Source organism: Anopheles coustani, chromosome 3 (assembly GCF_943734705.1).
Source record: "Anopheles coustani chromosome 3, idAnoCousDA_361_x.2, whole genome shotgun sequence".
In the NCBI taxonomy this organism is placed as follows: Eukaryota; Metazoa; Arthropoda; class Insecta; order Diptera; family Culicidae; genus Anopheles; species Anopheles coustani.
In genome coordinates, this window is record NC_071288.1 from 52,977,784 (window position 1) to 53,002,022 (window position 24,239).

General features: G+C 44.2%; 2 protein-coding genes across 2 annotated transcripts in view; one reads left to right on the forward strand and one right to left on the reverse strand.

Moving 5' to 3' along the window:
• Positions 1-4,918, forward strand: part of LOC131262706 (coiled-coil domain-containing protein lobo) — a 48,609-nt gene extending 43,691 nt beyond the window's left edge. Inside the window, exons 5-6 of the mRNA XM_058264770.1 lie at positions 3,938-4,150; positions 4,220-4,918. Of these exons, the coding sequence (XP_058120753.1) occupies positions 3,938-4,150; positions 4,220-4,918 (912 nt within the window). The remainder of the gene's footprint in view (positions 1-3,937; positions 4,151-4,219) is intronic.
• Positions 4,919-15,163: 10,245 nt separating this feature from the next.
• LOC131262716 (putative FERM domain-containing protein FRMD8P1) lies at positions 15,164-23,796 on the reverse strand. Its single transcript, XM_058264781.1, is given in 9 exon segments — positions 15,164-17,075; positions 18,440-18,647; positions 18,650-18,697; positions 18,779-18,908; positions 19,379-19,567; positions 19,638-19,799; positions 20,153-20,499; positions 20,574-20,965; positions 23,784-23,796. Coding segments are annotated over 9 exon segments (1,617 nt in total). The 3' UTR covers positions 15,164-16,947.
• Between the last annotated feature and the right edge of the window lie 443 nt (positions 23,797-24,239).

Genomic DNA, 24,239 nt, shown 5'->3' on the forward strand with positions numbered 1-24,239 from the left:
AAATAAATAAATAAATAAATAAATAAATAAATAAATAAATAAATAAATAAATAAATAAATAAATAAATAAATAAATAAATAAATAAATAAATAAATAAATAAATTTTGTTCTGTAAAGGGTTGGATCCGACGCCTCCTGAAGGCTACTATAGGCTCTCCTCCCCAACTCCTACTCAATACGTCCGCGACGTACAGAACGGTAACTTGTCGCCTAAATATCCAAGCTTGGGTACACGGGGAAACCCACCCCCTTGGGCGGATGGGCGGCAAGGCTGAATTGAAAGGGGGAATGGACTGCTACTTGCTAGTAGTTCATCCCCGAGCGTCTGTTCTCCATGTTAGGAGCGGCTCGAACCAGCGTCTGTTCCCCATGTTAGGGGCGGCTGTACACCCTGTCCTGGCATCCTACGGGACGTAAAACAGCTAGGATGCGTTGTTCCACCGACGAGATAGGAGGCGGGGGGAGAGGCCTTGCAAGCCACCCCCTGTGCATTTGCAACGAAAAGTTACCAAGAAGAAAAACCGATTTGGACCAATCATGCCCGACCCTCGCAACGGAAAAAGGACTACGATTGGAAACTCGGTACATGGAACTGCAGGTCTCTTACCTCACCCGGGAGTACCAGAATACTCGCAGAAGAAGTGAGAGCCCGCGGCTTTGAAATAGTAGCACTTCAGGAGGTTCGCTGGAAAGGAGTCTCGGAGCGCCCCTACCGTAGCGATTGCATGATCTACCAGAGTGGTGGAGACAAGCACGAGCTCGGTACGGCGTTCCTTGTTATGGGTGCTATGAGGAAGCGAGTGATCGGATGGTGGCCGATCAACGACAGGATGTGCAGGTTGAGGATACGTGGACGCTTCTTCAACCTGAGCATTATAAATGTGCACAGCCCGCACCTTGGGAGCAGCGATGACGACAAAGACGCGTTTTATACGCAGCTGGAAAGGGAGTACGACCGCTGCCCACAACATGATGTGAAGATAGTCATCGGAGATCTAAATGCTCAGGTCGGGCGAGAGGAGGCCTATAAACCTACGATTGGTAGCTTTAGCGTCCACCAGCTAACCAACGACAACGGCCTCCGGCTCATCAACTTCGCATCCTCGAGGCACATGAACATCCGTAGCACCTTCTTCTAGCACAAACCTCGTTTCAGCTACACCTGGAGATCACCACAGCAGACATATTCCCAAATAGACCACGTTCTCATAGACGGAAGGCACTTCTCGGACATCATCGACGTACGTACGTACAGGGGCGCAAACGTCGACTCGGACCACTTCCTGGTTATGGTGAAGCTACGGCAGAAGCTCTGCGCTGTCAATACACTGCGTCACCGGCCTACCCCACGCCTAAACACGGATCGGCTGCGAACACCTGCTGTTGCCGAGGGATACGCGTCAGCGCTTGGGGAAGCGCTACCGGACAACAACGCGACCGCCACGATGTCCCTCGATGACCACTGGCGTATGGTGGAGCGAGTCATCAGCAGCACAGCCGAGCAGACACTGGGCCATAAGCCACGTAACCAGAGGAAAGAGTGGTTCGATGACGAGTGCAGGCGGGCACAATTCGAGAAGAACGCAGCGCGCGCCCGAATGCTGCAGCGCGAAACCCGTCAGAACGTGGAACACTACAAACGACTGAGGACACAGCAAACCCGGCTCTTCGAGAGCAAGAAGCGCCGCTTCGAGGAGTCGGATGAACAACTGTTGCAGCAGCTAACTCAGTCGGGGGAAACTCGCCAGTTCTACAGGATGTTGAAGAAGACACGAGGCGGCTACACGCCAAACGTCGCAATGTGTCGTGACGAGGAGGGCAACATTCTTACGGACAAGCGAGAGGTGATCGAAAGGTGGAAGTGCTACTTCAACGGACACCTGAACGGAGCGGAATTAGGGGAGTCCAGCAGCGGCGCAGACAGAATTGAGCAGCACATTAGCCAGGAGGTAGATGACGATGTGCTCCCACCATCCTTGGACGAAGTCACTAGTGCCATCAAGCAGCTGAAACAGAACAAAGCAGCTGGCAGCGATGGGCTGGTGGCAGAACTATTCAAGATGGGTTCGGTAGAGCTTGCCGTCAGTATGCACCAGCTAATTGTGAAAATTTGGGAGCAGGAAAGGATACCGGAGGACTGGAAGCTGGGTGTCATCCACCCAGTGTACAAGAAGGGTGACAGAATGGACTGTGCCAACTTTCGAGCCATCACAGTCCTCAATGCCGCCTACAAAATCCTATCCCAGATACTCTTCTGCAGACTCGCGCCCCTTGCTACAGATTTCGTCGGAAGCTACCAAGCTGGGTTTGTTGGAGGCAAATCCACCACCGACCAGATCTTCACTCTACGGCAGATCCTCCAGAAGTGCCGGGAGCACCAGATCCCGACGCACCACCTCTTCATCGACTTCAAGGCGGCCTACGATACCATAGATAGGAAGGAGCTATGGAAGACCATGCGGCAGTACAGCTTCCCCGAGAAGTTGGTTCGACTGCTAGAGGCCACAATGGAGGGGGTGCTGTGTAAGGTGAGGATTTCGAACATGCTGTCGGATCCGTTCGAATCTCACCGGGGTCTGAGGCAAGGTGATGGACTCTCCTACCTTCTATTCAACATCGCTCTGGAAGGTGTCATGAGAAGCGCGGGCTTCGACATCCGTGGCACGATTTTCACCCGCTCTCTCCAATTCCTCGGCTTCGCGGATGACATCGACATCATCGGGCGGAACACTAGGACGGTGTGCGAGGCGTACACCCGACTGAAACGCGAGGCCGCAAGGATTGGACTAATGATCAATGCGACGAAAACAAAGTACCTGCTCGTCGGAGGCTCTGACAGTGACAGAGCCAGGCTGGGGAGCAGTGTATCAGTGGACGGCGACGAACTTGAGGTAGTAGAGGAGTTTTGCTACCTCGGCACTGTCGTAACTCCGGACAACAACGTGAGCTGTGAAATCCGGAGGCGCATTGTTCAGGGGAATCGTGCCTACTATTGACTCCACAAACTCCTGCGGTCCAGATGGCTTCTCCCGCACACGAAATGTGTCATATACCGCACGCTGATAAGACCGGTCGTTCTCTATGGGCATGAATCCTGGACTCTGCTCACGGAGGACGCCAACGCCCTCGCAGTCTTCGAGAGGCGCGTGCTCCGGTCTATCTTTGGCGGTGTGTACGAGCAGGGCGTGTGGAGGAGAAGAACGAACCACGAGTTAGCTGAGCTGTATGGCGAGCCGGACATCCTGACGGTGGCGAAGGCCGGCAGGATTCGTTGGTTGGGACATGTCATGAGGATGCCGGACTCATGCCCCACCAAGAAGGTGCTCACCAGCGACCCGCCCGGCACGAGACGACGAGGAGCTCAGCGAGCTCGGTGGATGGACCAAGTGGAGCAGAACCTGCGAGACATTGGATGCGACCGGGGTTGGAGGGCTGCAGCCATGGACCGAGCTACCTGGAGAACGATTGGTGACCAGGCCATGTCAGCACGACGTGCTCAACTGCGAGCGGGCCATTGAAGAAGAAGAAGAAATAAATAAATAAATAAATAAATAAATAAATAAATAAATAAATAAATAAATAAATAAATAAATAAATAAATAAATAAATAAATAAATAAATAAATAAATAAATAAATAAATAAATAAATAAATAAATAAATAAATAAATAAATAAATAAATAAATAAATAAATAAATAAATAAATAAATAAATACATAAATAAATAAATGTGGATGTACCGTATTTTCGCGATTACAATATCGGTCTTTTATAACAGCTGCTTTATAACTTACTTGCTCACTTTCCCTTCTGTTACCACCTAGTTCTATATTTATTATTTCTTCTCATCTTGTTCTATCCTTCTACGATCTCTTATAACCGTGGTCGCTTTACTTATCTTCTTCTCCTTTCATCTCCTTTTTTGCTTCTTGAGTAGCACATCATGGAAACATTCCATCAAAACCCCGATAAGGTACCGGTGAAGGACATTGCTATCAGGAACTGCTTCATTCAGGAGAACAAAATCAAGCTGCAGTTTCACTATGGCGAAGATTGCATCACCGCCTCGACGCGAGAGTTCATCAAACCACCAAAATCGGAGATGGGTGAAGAGGTGCCGTACGATCCGGGCTGTACCTCGGGCTATGTGGTAAGTGAAGGTTAATGCACAATATAACACACTTTTCTATATATAACTGAACCACGTTTTTCCCCTCAGTCAAACCCTTGGGATCCACAGCCGACCCAGCTGGACTTGTTTCTCCTTCTGAAAGACCAACTGAAGGCGGAGGACCAGTCATCGCGAGCCTTCTGCCGACGGGTCGTCGAGATCGACACAATGCTGAGCGAACGTCGGAAGCAGACGGACTCGCCCCGCCTCACCAGCAGCCTCTACGATCCTTTGCGCAACGAGGAAGCGCGTCGGCTCCGGCTGGCCAAGTACGAGGCCGCCAAGGCTCGCGAGGAGCAGCTCAAACAGCAGCAGGCTGACTTCCTGGCGCCCTACTTCCTGCGGCTGGGCGACACCAAGAAGCGTCCGCCAACCCGTGCCCAAGTGATGCGGCTGTACCGGGACTGCACGGCGGACCTGCGCAAGTTCTACCAGCGGCTCGAGGAGGAACTGCGCAACCGCTGCGACGACCTGATCACGGAGGAGCAGTCGCTGAAGCGATTCCTGTCACGCTTCCAGCAGCACTTCGATGACGCCGAGTACGAACGGTTCATCTCCGAGGGCGAAACGCTCGAGCGCAACAAACATATCCTGCAGATGCGCCTGGAGAACATCCAGGACGAGTATCGGCGCAAGGCGGACCATCTGAAGCAGGCGCTGCGTGAGGACGAGCGTCTGAAGCCGTTCTTTTCGGCCGAGCTGGCCGAGTGTGAACCAAGCGAACGGAGCGATTATGGTGGGGACTAATCGGATTTCTCGATTTTGATTGTCATGTTTAATTCATTTTCATGTGCACTGTGAGACAAAATTTGTATGAGTGGCTTCAAATTTTAGTTTGCTAAGGAGGAAAATTATTATTCCTCCTCCGTAGTTTCGAAAACTATGAAATATGACCTTAAAATAAATGTTAAATGCACTCAAAAAGGAAACAAACACCATCCAGGATAATCTTATGAGATGGACAACTATAACTAGATTCACCCTTGGTCGTATGATATGAATCCTGGAATCTGCTCACAGAGGATACCAAGTATTCGAGCTGCGCGTGCTCCGGTCTATCTTTAGTGGTGTGAGGGAGAAGCATGGCGTGTGGAGGAGAAGGATGCACCACGAGCTAGCTGAGCTGTATGGCGAACCAGACATGCTGACGGTGGAAAAGGCGGGCACGATTCATGTCATGAGGATGTTAGACTCATGCCCCACCAAGAAGGTGCTCTCCAGCGACCCGCCCGACACAAGAAGACGAGGAGCTCAGCGATCACGTTGGATAGATCAAGTGGAGTAGATCCTGCGGGACATCGAGTGGGATAAGAACGTGCCAGGACAACCGAAACGAATTAGCGTGTGCGGGGACATTTTTGTACATTTGAATTTCACTGATCCCCCCACGCTGGTACCCTAGACGTTTGGTCGGAATTTGAATGTCACTGTTTGTCGGAAACTCGAATACATTGATCAGGATCAGAATGATGTTGCATGTGCGCATCGGATCGGCTTCGGTGAACAGTGGCGTTCTGTGGAAGGTGAGTCTGGTTAGAAGCAACAGCTCAAACATCCACACCCCGGGCGACTAGTAGTCGACACTGGTGTCATGTCCCCAAATACATACTCAGCTCGCAGTCAACCAGCTACACAACCGGGAGAATTTTCTGCTTCAGATCGTAGTGGATTATGTTATGCGAGTGCAGATAGTCGAATGCCTTGACGACGCAAGCGATTTAGACCACTAACAACAATTGTTGGCTCACAAGTATACTAAAATTATACTCTTACCGTTTTGCTGAAATAGAAAATCACCTTAATGATCCTCGATTGATATGGTAGTGTGATGTAGGCAGTTGCAATTTAACTGTCATTGGGATTAGTTTTTTCATTGAAATTATAAAACGGGTTTTAAGCATACCATTTCTTAATCAAGATTTTTAATACATTTGAATGACGCTTTAGTCCCACACGAGGGGACAGTTTTGAGTACATTTGCAGACCTTGCCCGATGGGACGCGTGGATTTAGAAGGCAGAGCGTGTTCAACGGGCAATCCCCGTTGTTGATGGCGCACGGACTGTAGAACACGGGGCATACATCGGTTACCGCGATTAGTGAACGTATGCTCTCACTTCCATTCGACATCAAAGGTTTTTGACGCACCCCGCGACGGCTAACACTTTCGATGACGCTGGGGAATTAGAAGAAAACATTAAAAAAAGATCTTTTTATTCAAGAACAAATCAGACAAATACTAACTTGGGGTATTCCGTCCAGTAGATCATTTCATCCGTCACGGCCAACGCAGAAGCTTCAGTAAGATTGCTGACGATTTTGAGGATTCGTTTGCTGCGAGTATCTATGCACTCAATTCTGGGTCCGTTGACAATGTAGCAGAGTTCTCCAGTGGCCACAGGAACCTTTATATCGATGTACAAGTCGTCTGGTTTGGAATTTATTATGGGCAATCGATGTGCTTCTGATCCATCGAGATATTGTGTCATGATCTGGTCAAATTCATTCATATACAGTTTACCTTGGTGTGGGTCAATGGTGATGTCATAAGCGTTAATGATAAAGGACAACGTCGATCGCAAGTTTGTATTTTCCAAGCTGACAACCTCAAAGGTCTCCTTGGCTTGGTCAAGCCAATAAAGACGGCGCGAGATCCAGTCCACTGCAACAAACGTTGGACGTTCGAGATCTTTCGTGAGGAAAATTTTCTTATCCGTCCCATCATACTTGGCGCTGACAATCGACTTAGTTTCATAGCTAGCCCAGTAGAGACGGCCCTCAACACAATCATAATCTATGTTATAGGGATATACTCCATCAGTAACGTTGAAGGATGGTCCACCATACATCGGTACTCGAATAATTTTGTCCTCTTGTAAAGTAAGCAAGAAACTGTGGTCAAAATGACTCGCAGCGTTGCATTCAATGTCTTTTTCAATCGGACCATCCTTGCAAGGTTGTAGTGTCTTTATCCACTTTGTCGCATTTGTATAGCGCAGAATCCAATTGTGGTATTTAGTAACATCTGTAAAGACCGTAGGTTTCGAACTATCGCATGCAGGTGGATTGAAATCGAGTCTCATTGCGCTGGATGACACAATTCCTCGCAAGAACCATGTTCCATTTATGTTAAAGTACATGCCTCCTCCAACATCTCCGTAGCAAACTTGTTTATCTTTTCTTCCAACCGCACAGTACATCTTACTTATTAAGCGGTGTTCGTACGTAGCATTACCGTATTCAAGGCATGTTTTCGTATCAATTACGTTTAAGTTGGCCTCTCGAAGTTTACCAGATGGCTCACCCTCTTCGTCCAAACGGAATCCAACTACGGTTCCGTTCATACCAACCAGTTGATGTTGTCCACTGGTTGCATTCCAAATAGGTGCAGGTTTTACGTAGTTAGTTATATTCATGTCAGTGGATAATTTCAGAATTGCAATATCATTTGCAGAAGTCGAGTAGTTATATTGTGGATGGATTAAAATTAGAGCCACATTCAACTCTTGAGTAGCGTCAGTGATTCCATCCACATAATCACTACCAACGGATACTGATAACTCATTTTCATGTATAACGCGATAATCTTCAGTAGTATTGTAATAAAAACAATGAGCGGCTGAAAATAACACCAGAAGATAAATATTCGACTCGGGTATTTCTGCAGAGTGTAAAATAGTTACCAGTAAGTACAGTGTTGATGTTGATGATGGATCCTCCGCATAAATATCCAGTATTCTTTACCAGCGTACTGTATATTACGACATGCCATGGCCATTTTCTTTGTTTTCCTTCGCCGTGAATAATCGGTTTAACAGGTTTGGATTTTATTATTGTTGATGGATCCGTTTGGTCGGAGAAGTCGGAAATGCTTTTGCAGATTTTCCCCGATTGGACACGTGGATTGAGAAGACAGATAGTGTTTTCTGCGCAGCCACCATTATTCTTAGCACACGGACTGTAGAATATCGGGCAAACATCGTCCAATACGATTAAACGTGTGTACTCCGTGCCGTTGGAATATAATAAAAGGTTTTGACGCACCCCCTGCTGGTTAATGCTTTCGATCGTTTCACTATGAAATAAAGAAGAAGAATGTAAGGAAGTATTGTTAGGACTCGTCCTAACGAGTATGGATAAAAATGAAACTAAAAGGATTTATGGGTGCGTTTACTGGAGCGGACCAAAAGCTTAGCCTTTATTTCACGTAAAGTTTTATCGCGACTGGCCATTTTTGAACCGACTTCCCTTATTTATAGAATCGACCCGGAGGCGATGGCCGACCTCAAGGATCATCGATCGGCGATCAGTCAGCTCGATCGCCGAAGTTCCCTTTTTTGGTGTTGTCATCATCTGCCGGGTTATCTTTTCTGAGCCGAATCGACAGCTGGCGTTAGGAAAGAAACTGTCCCCTTATTAGAGGAGGGCTTTAGTATATTAAAGCCGAAAGCAGAATAATCCAACCTGTCATAACTCAACCAATAAATTATATCATCAGTTGCAGCTAAGTGAATAACGTCGGAAAGATTGCTGACGATCGTGCGAATCCGCCGGCTGCGAGTATCGATACAATCGATCTTGAAATAGTAACTTACGTAGCACAGTTCTCCAGTGGCTTTGGAAACTGTTATATGACCGATTCCAGGATCTTCTAACAACTGCTCTGGTTCTGATCCATCGAGATTGGACCGTCTAATCCCGAGATTTCTCACTGCTATGTATAGTTTACCTTGCAGCGGATCAACAACGATTCTATTATAACGACCGACATTGATCATCACCGTTGTCGACAAGCCCGGATTGTCCAAGCTAGCAACTTCAATAGTTTTCTTGCCACCATCAATCCAATATAGCCGACGAGAGTTCCAGTCCACTGCAACACTTGCTGCATCAAGCCCCTCCGTGAGGAACGCTTTCTTAACCATCTGATCGTACATTGCACTAAAAATCGGTCGATTCACATATTCAGTCCAGTACAATCGACCATCAACACAATCTTGAACTATACCGTTAATTCCACTTACGGCCATCACTTCATGGCTATTGAAGGCTTGATCACCTTTCACGGAAAAACGCCTGAAGTTCACGTCTTCATCTAAACTCAATACGTCTTTATTGGAAAGGACACTTGAGTCAAAACGGTTCGCAGCGTTGCACTCAGTGTCCTCTTCTATCTCACCCCCATTGCATGGCTTTAGCTCCTTTAGCCACTTTGTCTGGTTAGTGTAGCGCAAAATCCATTTGCGATATTTGGTAACATCCGTGAATACCGTTGGCTTGGAACTATCGCATAGACTGTTTGTTAATCCTCTTGTGTTGTCATCCTCTTCAGTATGTTGATCCTCTTGTGAACTAAGCTTCACGTTCGGCCTCGTTGGGCTGAATGACACTAGTCCTCGCAAGTACCACGTATCACCGAACTTGAAAAACATCCCACCCCCACTGTCCCCATTGCAAGCACTGACATTGTCTTTTCCACCAGCACAGTACATTTCAGTTGTTAAGTAGTTTCCGTACGTTGCATTATCATATGCAAGACATGTTTGTGTGTCCAACACTGGTATCGTTGCCTGTAGTAGTGTATCCGATTCTTCATCATCTTCGTTCAAACCGAACCCAATCACGGTTCCTAGAGATCCAACAATTTTACTTTCATCAATATCCGCATTCCAAATAGTTACTGGTCGTACGAACTTTGTAATGTTTATATCAGATGATAACTTCAGAATTGCAATATCGTTTGCGAAAGTCGAGTAGTTATATTGTGGATGGATAATAATGTTCGCCAAATTAAACTCTTGTTGCTCCTTAGTCGATGCATCTCTATATTTACGGCCACCGAACACAAGTAAATCACTTTCACGTCTAACACTATCACCATTAACAACACAATGAGCAGCTGAAACATAAACACAGTTATCAGAAGATGAGTTGGTGTGTTCCTGAAAGTGTAAAAAATGTGATTACCAGTGAGGATTGTGTTTTTGTCAACGAAAGTTCCTCCACAAAGGCCAGATCCGATGAGGAGCGTGGCATGCCATGGCCATTTCCCTGGTGTGGCTTCGACGCCGTTATGAATGAGCGGAACAATATCGCCATTAAGTTGAAAAATGCAAGCACATAGTGTCAGAAAGGCATACAAAAGTTGACTCAAAGAAACAGCCGTGTTTCGAAATTCCCAATTTCTACACGGTGGTATTTTAATACGTGACATGTTGTTCCAATGTCCACACTCTTCACTAGCACCAGGAACAGATCTGCACAAGTTGAAGTCAAACACGCGACTGATGCAGCCTTGATCTTGAGCGGTTAAGGAACCCACCATCCTTGCCAGTTTGCGAAACGAAGTGAAATGCCTGATTGGTAAAACTAGTTTTACCGGCTGACTTATTGCTTCTTTCCATGCATTTCCTTCTTTCGATTTTACGGCACTTGAAATTTCCGGCGCTTCTCGATCGTGTCACCAAAAGACACAAAGAAAATTTTTTTTAATACCTATATCTGGACAATGCGGTTGATTCAATGAAAAATCTATGCTGAGATGCACCGATTGAAGGTAAAAAGATTGAATAATCAATGTAAAATGTAAAAATCTAACTTTAAAAAGAAATTATTTTAGAATCATGAGTTACACTATTAAGCTATTAAGCAAAACAATTTGTTGTATGCTTATTGGTGGTCATGCTTGCTTTTTAGTTTCCGTGAAGAATAAAAGTTCTAAGCATCCGGTAAATCTTATACAAATTGGTATCATACTGTGTAATAAAAAGAAATCTACATTTGTCTACACACACAATGACAACCAATTTTGTGTAGCTCTACTGTTATTTTGTGCGGCCTTATGTATTGACTATTTGCTTTTGATGCGAGGTTTTTTATATGTCAAGTCATCCAACTGATGTTTAGAAAATAAGTGTCGAGAAAACGCCGAGCGATTGAGACGTGACCATACACATTGAATATCGTGCAGAAGTTTTTTGAAATAAGACAGCTTTGCTGACAAAAGATAAACTTGTTAGAAACGACACACAAGAACAGTTTACATATAATAATGAGAAACTTGATTTTTTGAATTTGAAAATTGGTTCACACATAATGGATTAGGTTAGTCATTGATTTGAGAAAAATAGATTTAGAACAGAAACAAATGAAAACTGAACCGAACAAATGAATTTATGTTGTATGTTGTATAATTGTCTAATTGTTGGAGTAAAGTATTTGAAAAAAGGCGCAACACAAAACATGCGGAAAAATACGTTTAAAAATGATAGTAATCAATACGCCATTCATTCACCAGTTCTCATTTCTTCAGCATAACTTTGCTTTAAGATATATTGATTCATACAAGTGACACTAATTAAAGCATGGATAGCATTATCTGTCTTTCTATCCCCTTAAGAGTGGTGAAATGGACGCAAACATTTTCGAAACTAGTGAAAAAACTGTACACAATTTTGACATACGATCTGATAAAAGAGATACCAAACTTTTTATTTTTGTGCGGTTGAACTGCAAAATAAAAACACTACCTTAAGTCGCTTTTTCAATTTCTCTCACTACATGTGCAGTTAGTTGAGTGAAATAAAGTAACAAAACGAAATGGTTAAGAAAATAATTGTAAAAGAAATAAGATAAATTTAAATAATTTTTACAACCTCCTTTGGCTTTTACAATCGGATGCACTTTAGCTTTCCGCTATATTTTTTGTATTGAGAACTTGGTTCGTTTTCACGACGCTCCGAACTTCTATTTATTCATTAATTTTTCTAAACCGGTTTTTGTTGAATTGGTGCCAATAAATTTACCAAGAGGCTTCGGTTGGAGCTTCGAATCCGAGAAGGTCCAAAAAAATTTCGAGAAGATTAAGATCCAATGAGTTGGGAGTCGTGCGGGACGCCTGCAGATCGGCCAAGAAAGCGTCGGTGCGAATGCAATCTTGCCGTCGAGCAGGTTTTCTTCTTCTTGCTACTTCCTCATAATCGCCGTTGCATGCTTCCATCTCGCTCCGGATGGTTCAGAGAACACTGCGCACACTCCATGACGACCCGGTTCTGCTTTACTGCGCGGTTCGTCATGATGCAAGTGAATGCCATTCAAAACTTGAATATTAGCATTGAGGATGATTTTCGTTAACCAGTTGCACGGTGGCTGAGACACGGTTCTGAAACTAAATTTTATTCCGTTATCCTTTACACTTCTCTTCCTCTGTCCTTCTCATTCGGTATAACGTTCGAAGCTGTAACTATCACTTTCACCTTTATTCGACTGCTGCCCTGATTGAGATACTGCCCTTCCTATTTATGATGCGCCTATCCCAGATTCGCAAGGGACGTTCATTCCCAGGGCCAAGCGACATTAGTCGCGAAGAGAAAGCCGCGATCAACCAGCAATAAGGCTGTAGCTAATATGATGCCTCCACACGTAACGGCGGATCCGAACGAAGACCGCGATCGGTCAGCAGATGATGCCTCCACGCGCAACGGTGGACCCGGTCGCGATCACCGGGCGCCTGGAGCCACGCGCAAACAAATAGGCTGAAAATTCAGCACTAAATTAGTATTTAAGGAATGGAAATTCTCAAAAAAGTCATCATTCGATAAGAACAGAATCGCTAGTAAATTTATTAGGCGGAGGGCTTCTCCAGTCTATAAACAAGAAAGAATAACGACGTAATCGAACGGAGGAATCTTCCGTTTCGACCACTTGGAGCACTCGGACTAGCCAGCTCGGAGTACCGCACCGGTGTTGGTAACAGTTGGAAAGATTTAGATCTAGAAGCATTTTCTTGCAAAGACTCCAGTTAAAGGTGTGAAGATACATCCGTAAATGTAAATCCGTAAACAAAAATACGTGAAAATAATATTTTAAAATATTTTAGATATTAACAGGCCTCTTGCAGTACTTAAAGTTGCATTTCACATTTCTAAAGCTTCACTAAACACACTATTTCCATTTGTTTATTGCATTTGTTAAACCTTATGCTGGCAAGACCGGTTCCAGCAATGTAAGCTTCCATAGCTAAGCCATTCGAATATCAACCTGCGCCAATTTTCGCGACTATACTATCGGCCATGTTTAAAATTTGCTTTTCTGAATTTGTGGTTTCGTAACTCATTTGCTCACTTTCTTTTATTTTTCACCTCTTTCTATGTTTATTATATCTTCTCATCTGGCTCTATCCTTCTACGATCTCTTACAGCTGTGGATGCTGTACTTATCTTCTTCTCCTTTCATATTCGTTTTTTGCTTCTTGAGAAGCACATTATGGAAACATTCCATCAAAACCCCGATAGGGTACCGGTGAAGGACATTGCTACCAGGAACTGCTTCATTCAGGAGAACAAAATCAAGCTGCAGTTTCACTATGGTGAAGATTGCATCACCGCCTCGACGCAAGAGTTCATCAAACCTCCAAAATCGGAGATGGGTGAAGAGATGTCGTACGATCCGGGCTGTACCTCGGGCTATGTGGTAAGTGAAGTTTAATGCACAATATAACAAATTTTTCTATATATAAGTGAACCACGTTTTTCCCCTCAGTCAAACCCTTGGGATCCACAGCCGACCCAGCTGGACTTGTTCCTCCTTCTGAAAGACCAACTGAAGGCGGAGGACCAGTCATCGCGAGCCAGGATCGAAAACCAAGATTAAAGATACCTTAGCAGGCACACCCCGCCGTTCCGTCTGCGGCACACTACCATACCCCGTACAGTCCTGGTAGAACCGAGCAGACATAGTAATACACCTTCAAGGTTTTCACTCTGATAGTGCACGGGAGGCCAGATAAACCTCCCACCCAGATCTCTGTTCGTCACCCCTGTCGCCAGGGGGTCCAGTGGCAGTTCCTGGCGCCCCACTTCCTGCGGCTGGATGACATCAAGAAGCGTACGCCAACACGTGCCCAAGTGATGCGGCTGTAGCGGGACTGCACGGCGGACCTGCGCAAGTTCTACCAGCGGCTCGAGGAGGAAAAGCGAAACCGCTGCGACGACTTGATCACGGAGGAGCAGTCACTGAAGCGGTTCCTGTCGCGCTTCCAGCAGCACTTCGAAGACGCCGAGTACGAACGGTTCATCGCCGAGGGCGAAACGCTCGAGCGCAACAAACATATCCTGCAGATGCGCCTGGAGAACATCCAGGACGAGTATCGCCGCAAGGCGGACCATCTGAAGCAGGCGCTGCGTGAGGACGAGCGTCTGAAGCCGTTCTTTTCGGCCGAGCTGGCCGAGTGTGAACCAAGCGAACGGAGCGATTATGGTGGGGACTAATCGGGTTTCTCGATTTTGATTGTCATTTTTAATTCATTTTCATGTGCGCTGTGAGACAAAATTTGTATGAGTGAAAATCATTACTCCATATCCGTAGTTTTTATTTGAAAACTACGAAATAGGACCGGCGATGCAATCAAAAAGGAAACAAGCACCATCTAGGATAATCTTGTGACATGGACAACTATATCTAAATTTACCAAACAATTTATAAAATAAAATGTTTTTTCAGAGAGAATCGAAAACTAACATATAACATAACATTATAGAAATAAATAGCTCAACACATCCAACCGTAGATTCATTTTTCGTATCATTTGATTCGTTTTTTTATTCAAAATTAGTGTAATTCTTTCATACATGTTTCTCGATTCTACTGCTTTCCCATTGAAACTGTGTTCGATGCTTCTCTGCTTGGCTCTGCTCACTATCTCTTACCTTTCACCTCTTTCTATATTTATTATTTCTTCTCATCTGGTTCTATCCTTCTACGATCTCTTACACCTGTGGTCGCTTTACTTATCTTCTTCTACTTTCGTCATCCTCTTCTGCTTCTGTTCCTACGTTCCGATATTTATGATAATCAAACCGTACTCATTCACTTGTATAGTACCTACGTGTTTGTGTGTTTGAGTGAGTTTATTTTGTAGCTGCAGTTTTGCTAAGAGATACGGATTCCGTTATTTGTTGCGATTCGATAACCTATACGCTTGGGTTTTTTTGTCTATTTATTACACGATTGTTTGTTTTTGTTGTCCACAAAATGCTTCATCATTGTGCTACTGCCTTTTTCTCCATGTTTTTTTTTTTCGTTTTTTCTGCTTTACTTCACCTTAATTACTTACAATATTGATATCGGTTACTAGTGTTTGCGTGTTTCTGACACCATGTCCTTGCAGTGGTATGGTTGTGTATGGGATCGCCCCGTTGCGTCATGTGTTGTGTTTGTGTATATTGGTATGTTTCTGTTTCTGTATATTTTTATGTTATATTCTGTTATGTATTTGACTATTTGTGTTTATATCATTCTGCTAACCGATCTTTTTTTTCTCCCTTTCGTCCTATCGATTGGGCATTTCTTTACTTTTTTCTATATCGATTTACTTTACCCAACCCGTCCGTTACGGGGTTTGCTTCATGTACCACTTTTGCACACATTAATTTCGTTTTAATTCATTTAGCTTGCAACTTGAAGCATGATTGATTTATTTATATGCTTTACGCCCCACATTCACGGTGATTGATCCTTCGTTCCGAGTACCGAATAGTACCTCTGCCGTCTAGCTTCTTTCGTCTCTCTACGGGAAGATGGGGAGGGAGGAGATGGCCGAGGGAGGGCAGACTGAAGACTTCAATTTTCACATTTTACCCTGCGTGGTACAAAATATCTTAATGTTTAGATGTATATGCGCTGTATATGTATTTATATATGTATATACTTCCGTCGGTATAACTAAATTAAAGTATTACAAAATTATTCTCATTCTGCTTGTACCGACCGTGGTAGTAGTAGTAATAGTAGTAGTAGTGGTAGTATGCTCTACACCATTTACTTCCATCCCTTTCGACAGTTCCTGAAGTTTCCACTTTGTTTTATTATGAACGACACTTTCACTATTTCTATTCATTCCCTCGTTCATTCTGAAACGTTTTCTTTTTTCTTCCCTTTCTGTACATCGATGTGCTGTTCTATTTATTATTATTATTATTCAGCTGTTCCATAACTTTTTCAAACATTCCATTTACTACGAATTATTTCAATTCGGTGTAGTATCTGCTTCATTTCCATTTTTGTGTTTTTTTCGCAAATCTTCCCTGCTTCCTTGCATTCATCCATTTCCATCTCTCTTTCTCTCTTTCCCTTTCCTACACTAATTTCTGCGATTATTTGTTTGAAATAGTTATCTAGCCCGGGTTATTTTCGGCAAGCATTAGATGCCGCTATCTTCTACCCACATTAGAGAGTCCGTTGGCTTCTGTTTGCAGCCCACCTGCTCGGTACACATGTGTTCCTACTCGAGAGTGTATTCGTTTTGGTTTTTCTTTTGTCACGGTTTTGCTCATTATGTACAAGTAAATTCGATTTTCCACCGTTACAGCTTCCGGTACGGGAAAAGGAAAAGGCTAAGGGAGAGGGATCCGGAATCGTTTGTGTGGCGCCTAGTGAAATGTACAACGGTGGCCACCGCGATGGAACACGGTGCGTTTTCCAAAAAACGGAAAGTACACCATCGGAACTGCGATCCGGCGAGCCATTTTTTTTCTTTTCGGCAGTTTCTGTTCTTTTTCCTGTTCAAGGGAAAAACTTTCTTCCGTCCTCTCGATTCCATCTTTTCGTCACGCTCGACTCGATTGCCTTTTTGCTCAGATTTAACGTTCGTCACACGGGATTATTTCCATCTGACTGCTGCTACGGAGGGTCCATTCTTGCACGGTCTTATCATTTCTCGATCGCCTTGGAGGTGTTTCCTTACGTTCCGCGGTGCAAAACTTAAATGAGAATTAAATGTTAATAGCTTATCGATAACGAGCCCGTCTGGCCAATGCAGCGCCCCTCGTCATCGAACGTTGCCAGCGTCAGCCGGGTAAACTTGTTGCTCAGCACGCCAATGCCGTTGTTTTTTATTGGGTTCGGTTCTGCAGAAGAGAGAGAAGATGGAAGGAAAAATTAAGATGAAGCCAGATACAATAAAAGTACGTTTCTATCGATGAGACTAGTTTAAAAGCTATGCTCAAAATTAATCAATAATCTTTCGTTTAATTATTGATAGAACGGTAGAAGAAATGGTAAAAATAGTACATTTAAAAATAAAAAACAAAGATTTCAACTTTTCAAATATAAAATAATTTCCACTACTAATAAATAAATAATAAGAATCACTATTTTTTTGTAGTTCGAGTATTTTTGAAAAATATGCTTTCCCTAAGCAAAAGTTGTTAATGTCGCACTTGCGGTCTTTTGGTCAATATAATAAAAATCCTGATCGTACAATTTTCTATTCAATTCCCTTAAAAGTATATGAACATAGCCATAAACAAGAAAAAGTATGCTTAAGCGAGAAAAATTAAAAGAAGCTGGAAAAAAATTCAACCCTTTTGGATTCTACATTATCCACGAAACAAGGAGGTTCAACATAAACGCCATACATCTCAGGCATGGAGAAAATTTTAATTTTTTTAATGAAGTTTGCTATGCTTATTGCAAACAACGTAAACAAGTAAAATATTTCAAATGTGGCATTAACAATTATCAGCGAAAGTGTTTGTATTGATAATGATAATTGCAATCATCATCAAACAAAAAACACAACATCACAATTTAGACTATTTTGCCTCATAGCTGTTCCATCAGAAAATAGAACAAAAATGCTTCACATTCTCCAATCACAAATGCATTGCCTTGCGAAAGTCAAAGATTTCCGATGAAAATGAAATGAAGAACGTCGCTTCTAGGAACACGCCATCGTCTCATTTCACTCATCTCATCTCGACCATTCTCGGCATGCTTTGATGGGCATTTTACTGCCTTCCCTGTGACATTTCATGATATTTCTGCTACATCGTCTCATTTTTCTGCTCGCTTTGCTCGTTCCTGGAGCTCGCCATGGCTTTTCAAGATATGATTTTCTTCCCCCGAAGGGTGAAAGAGGACTCATATTTCCGTCTCGGTTCAGCGGTTTGCTCGTTTTCTGAGGAAAACTTTGGAATGTGGTTCTTTTCTGCCGAAGACGGACGGCAGTTCACATTCCGTTATTGCGTTCCTGATTGTTTCTCGTGAAACTTTAACAATTCCAAAACGGCTGTTATGACCGATTTGTGACCGGTGTAGGTAGTAGAAAATGCCACCCGTTAATAAACATCCTAGAAAAAGGCTCCATCAAGTGGTCTAGTCCAATTCGGGACGATGCTAGGCAATACTCAAAAAAGATAAAGCCCCAAAAAAATATATTTTCTTCCGCCCCATGGATACGCACCCACGTAGGTGTTGTCCGCCAGCCCGCCGGCGGCCTGGTCCGCTGGGTCGGCCCCGCTCTCCTTCCGTCGCTTGTCCTGCTCGATGAAGTGCGTTATTAAGGCGTCCACCATGGCGGCCTGGCGGGAGAAGATCTGCATCAGTTTGGTCGCGGCGATCCCGTTCTCGACCGCGCCGAACTGCAGAAAGATGCACGGTAAGCATTCCGGGTCGTTCACGTTGCTCGGCTTGGCGTACTGGCGTACTCCCACGAGAACTCCTCGTACTTCAACCCCAGAAGCAGTGTCTAGAACAGACGGATAGAGGCATGGAATTGTCACCTGTTTCGTTTTGTGTCCGTTTGACCCGGAGGTAGGAGAACACTTACGCATTCAATCTGGTCGATCACGAAGATCCCCCGCTCGTTGACGGCTATCAGCACGGGCAGATCTTTCTGCTGCATCAAACTCATAAGACCACGTACCGGCTGCTCGACCTGCCCGTGAAAGTACGCCGCTCTGTAAAGAAGGTGTGAATAAAGAAAATGATAATGTGAGAATGATGGAACGGAATTATCTGAACTATGACTTTTGATGTCGCCTTTTCGTGCGTTTTCTTTTTGGGTTGAAATAAAAACGCACTAACATATATTAAAGAGATCAATTTAAAGATTTTATTCAAAAAACAAATGTCCCCTCTGCATAGTTTAGGGACCATGGGCATGTATGTAATGGATTTTCTTGGAAAATCATCGCATGAATTCAGAAAATTTAAAATCAATTCAATGGAATAACATTAAGGTATATATAATTTGAAAGGAAAATGTAAATGCTTAATAAACATTTGTGAATTAATCTAGGTTGAAATTTAATAAATTTAGAAACAAAAATTGAATTATGAATGTTTTTGGATGTTTTTTTTTGGCAGTTAGCTTAGAGTTGCCTGGGGTCATTAAAGCGCCTAATACGCCTCTGACCTCATAACCTACCCATAGAACGGAAGGCCCCAGCAAAACTCGAGGTACTTCCGCATCAGCTTCTTGGTGGTGGCCGTCGTTGGGACGCGCTTGAACTGCTCCAGCAACCGAACTTCGGCCGATGATCGTTGACTGATCGGTAACCAGGACCAGCTGGAACTTTTCGCCACGTGCGCCGGCAGGAAGCGGAACTGGTTTTCCCTGCGGGAAGGAAAAGAAAGCCGAAATAGTTGTAGCCAAAGAGCGCATTATGTAACCGAGCGTAACGTACCGGAAGTAGCTGGTTGAGTGCGTGTGGGAGTTGTAAGGGCCTAGCTCTATCCGTGCCTGGATGCCACCGAGCATGATCGATTGCGACGGTTCCATCACGTACCGGCCGAGCAGAACGTTGTGCCGCGCTTCCTCATACAGGAGCTCCAATATTCGTGGGTCTCTGCAAGGACGATAATTGTAAGTAAGCAACCGAATATAAAATGAATGTAACATGTATTATTGTACTAAACTTTTCTAAACTATTTCTAAAATTCCAAATTGGACAGTTGTTATGCAACGGAGACAAAGGCACAGCTGATTCATGTTCAATGCATTGAGAAACACGCGTTCGATTTTTTTCATATTTGCATACTTTATGCTGGAGTTCTGTTCAAGGGGTTTACATTTTGGCTAAGAATAATAGCAGCATATTCAGCACCACAGGTGGTATACATATCCAAATTTTAATATTATTTATCTTTTTATACAAGTACCAGGAAATCATATCCATAGATTGAAGTAAACCAAACTCACTTGATCTTCTCCTCGTCGCGGCGGGAAAAGAAAACGTTCCGCCGCAGCGTGGTCATCGGCTCGTCGGACAGCTTCTCCAGCTCGTTCCCGTGGCTGTGCTTGTCCAGCAGCTTGGACCAGGCGACCCGGACCGCGTACGGCCGGTGGTGTGGCTTCAGCTGCACCTCCAGCAGCGGGCTGGTCATCCAGAGGCCGAACACACTCTGGGCCAGCAATTTGTTCGTTATACCTAGTTCTTCACAGCCAAGGGCGGCGGCAAGCATCACCTGCGCCGGGCACTGCGCGGTGCCCTCGATCTCCATATGTACAGCGATCCGGGACATCAGGTAGACCACCGTCGGGATCACCTGTAACGAGGGGTTGTGTTAAAAGTTAGATCGAAGCAGAGCGAAAGAGCAAAATGCTGGATTCTGGAAGTTACCTTCTGCATCGGCCGCGGGGGTGCCAGGGTCGTTGTGCTGGTCGTTGTTGCCGTGGTCGTCGTCATTGTGCCGGCAGTCACGGATCGGGCCACCACGTTCACGGTTACGTTCACGTTCACGCTGCTGCCCGAATGCGGTGGCAGCGTCTGTTGATAGTGCGGATGCTGCGAGGAACTCGCGACGTATGGCAGTCCGGAAGTGGAACTTCCGGCGCCAGAAGATTGGTAGCTGCCACCGGCCGGCTGACTATGGCTTGCCGAGGTGCTGACAGGCTGTTGCTTGCCGTACGGATTATGCTGCTGAGACTGTCTTGCTACGTTGCTGTTGATGGCAGTTTGATGTAGCTGATCACTCCCACTTCCGGGGCCTAGCTGGTAGTTGTTGTTTGATCCTGCGTGCAGATGAAAAGACAAACCATATTCTATGTTTAGGGAATAGGTCTTTTCTGAACATGATCAGCAAACATATCGTCCCTTCACAAGTTAATTTGCTCAGGAATAGAATAAACGAGAATCATTTCTTAAATCATCTCTCATGTTTCGACCTTGCGGTATTTGTTGCATATAAAGTGCGCAAAATTCCTCGCAGCTACATTTTTTTTTTAAGTCTAAACTTTCTGCAAACGGAAAAAGATTTCTATTTTAAAAAAAATTCATTGCCCTTCGACGTTCGAGATTTTCCCATTGGTCACCATTTTCTAATGAAACGATTACTGATTTTCCTTTAAACGTAACATTATATCATTTCAATTCATCAGGATAAACACAAAATCTATAACAAATGCTATGTATTAGAAGTGTATTAAAACAATGATTCGGCATAAAATTGGTCAGATTTTCCAGCATGGCCAAAGGTACTTGGGGCCATTCTTCTCTGATTGTCGCTTAAAGCTCTCGCACCGTTTCAATTTTGCAGCACCGCTGTAAAATCGTCTGCTTACGATTCCGTAAAGACTTTCTATTTGAATTTATTTGCATTTGCTGACCAAACCAAAGAGTTATACTTAGCCTCGAAACCTTTTTTTTCCAATGCCTTAGTTACGTGGATCGCGGCGTTATCTTGTTTAGAATCAAATTTTAACCCATTGCATCAACAATAAATGAGATAAAAAAGGTTGCCACTAGTTTTATTTAGTTTTCAAGTCGGTTGGTAAACTATTCAACACGTTGCCAGAGTTACTGAAAGTAAAACATAAACCTGGCACAGCATGTCATACATTATCACTGCGTCTAAATAAGCAAAATATTCCACAATTCGACATTCATGCTTCAACAAAAAAAAAATGCCGCGAAGTTAATTAACCGATTCCAATTTTATTTACCTTCATTTTTATTCTTTTGATGATCATGTATATTAATTTACCACACCTGTTTACACGGCAAACAAACTCTGATGAAAACAAACCAACACGACGTCCATGAATTTGACTTTAAAATGATGATCAAATTCCATCGAGCTGTAACGCAGACTCTGTGTATGGTCAAGAATGGCAATTTGAAAATTTAATCATGAAAAATAACATCTTTTATTGGAAATTATTCGCACGCAACGTATTTGTGTTCCACTCCCTTCTGTAGGCACATCTTATTTGTGTTCAGTAATGTAAATGCAGTTCATTTTCGGCTGATGTCGATTCGTGAAAAAACTTCAGTTTCAGGGTCAAGCAGTATTTGAAGAACGATTAATGAAGCTGCAATAATCATATTTGTGTTTGGTGTGTCTATTACTACAGAATTAATCGTCAACCGAGACTGCTGTTTCCACCATTACCTCTACAATAATGCTAATCTTTTTTTATCATGCATGATCATTGATCAGGATGAACAACCCTTTAAGTTAATGGTGCTTTGAAGTGTTTCAAAAGTCGGCTAATGATTCCACTTGTAATGAGTAAGACATGATAATAAAACATTGGCAAGGAAGCAACATATGTCGATAAATTTAAACATACGAAATTATAAACGTTGCTTCATGGACAATTTAGGACGAATCAAATAGATTTAGAATAGAAACCTGTGTTGGCCGGTTAGCATTTGCATTCTTTTGCTCCATGCAACAGAGATAAACAAAAATGTAATCGTGAAAATCAATATCAACACACAATGCCAAGCTCAAACCCAACACTGGATCGCTTTCGGCTCCCGGCATCCCCCCTTTGCCAGTGGACACGCAACATTAACACGCCCATCCGTCGCCCCACGTCACGTCGCCGCCATCGGTCAAATACATACACATCCGAAATCCCGGCTACTTTTGAGCGCATTTGTCAGTGCCATCGGGGGCACGATAAGGGCAGGCTCAAGCGGGCGGCTTTTGTTCGATTCATTGCATTTAGAAAGACCCAAGACTTACTCACTCGCACAGGTTTCGAGCCGCGTGTTGGAGCGTGGTGATTTCATGCACCTTAAGCGCGAACTAATTGATAAAAACAGTATCTTATCAACCGATTACGGTTCGTGAAGTTGGGAATCGGGGCCGTTACAGGGAGTGTACACTATGTGCCTTGGTGTGTGCGTATTAAGCCATTCGCCAACTAAGTCTTCGGTCGCTTTTGGGACCCGCCCTGGCAGGCGTCGTGAGCAAATAATGGGCAGGTTAAAACCGTGGAGATAAAACCGAAACCAGCCAGAAGAAGTACAAATCAAAGTCAGTCACCGTGGGTTCTGCTGCCGGAACGGGCGTTTGAAAGAAACGTGAAAGTTTGCCGGTTATTAAGACAACAACAGTTTATCTAAACACGATGTGCTAACGAGTTCGCGGCCTGTGCGTTTTTCGAGTGAAAAGAATCGGCAACCTTTTTTTTTTGTGCAACCCGGAAGAGTTCTGTGTGGTATTTGTTTAACCATTAATTAGTTTTCCGTGGCTTCAAGTGGTGCTTTTCGTTTGCATAAATTCCATCATATTTTTTTAGCGTTTTTGTTTATACCAATTCTCATAGCGTGCTTTTGGTATGCCAAGATGCCCGAAGCACAAAATCATGAAACTCGTCGACGCGCTAATGATCTTGAAGCAAGTCAAGAGGGTGCGTCGCCGTCGGCGAGTCTGAGCGTAACAAGTTTTACTGGCCGCAACATCGGGGACTTTGTTGAGAGTTCATCTGGTGGTGGGCCAACATACATACATCAAACACCCCACCAATACACCAACGCCAGCGATGGCGCGCTTTTTGTTTGGTTGGGAAACAACATGGAACCGAACCCATGCCATACCGTCCATCCCCATGATCACATTGCATTATTAACCATTTCTGTCGTATCATCATCGACATTCCGCCAGCATCGAATAACCTCCCATAGTCCCCTTAACCGATCACCCTCGGGTTTCCATGGTCACGGCTTTGGACAGAATCGATCACCGGTTGGGGTAAATATTTACATTTTGGTAAATCCTACTCCCACCGGGCCCCGGACGGATGTACGTTCGGTAACGGTTGAAACCCGTTTGACTGTTGTATGCTGTTGCGGCGCCACAGTCTCGACTCAGGTCGCAGTTACGCGAACGGGTTGGCCAAGCGTGGGGCGCGTATCATGTCCGGAGCCGTAGCATATCTCCAGCTATGTATAGGAGCAAAGAACGATTCAATTGTGATAAGAAACTGCAACGTGAACCGGTGACGAATAGTTTAGTGCAAAGGAAAAGTATAAACGACACACATTCACACGAAG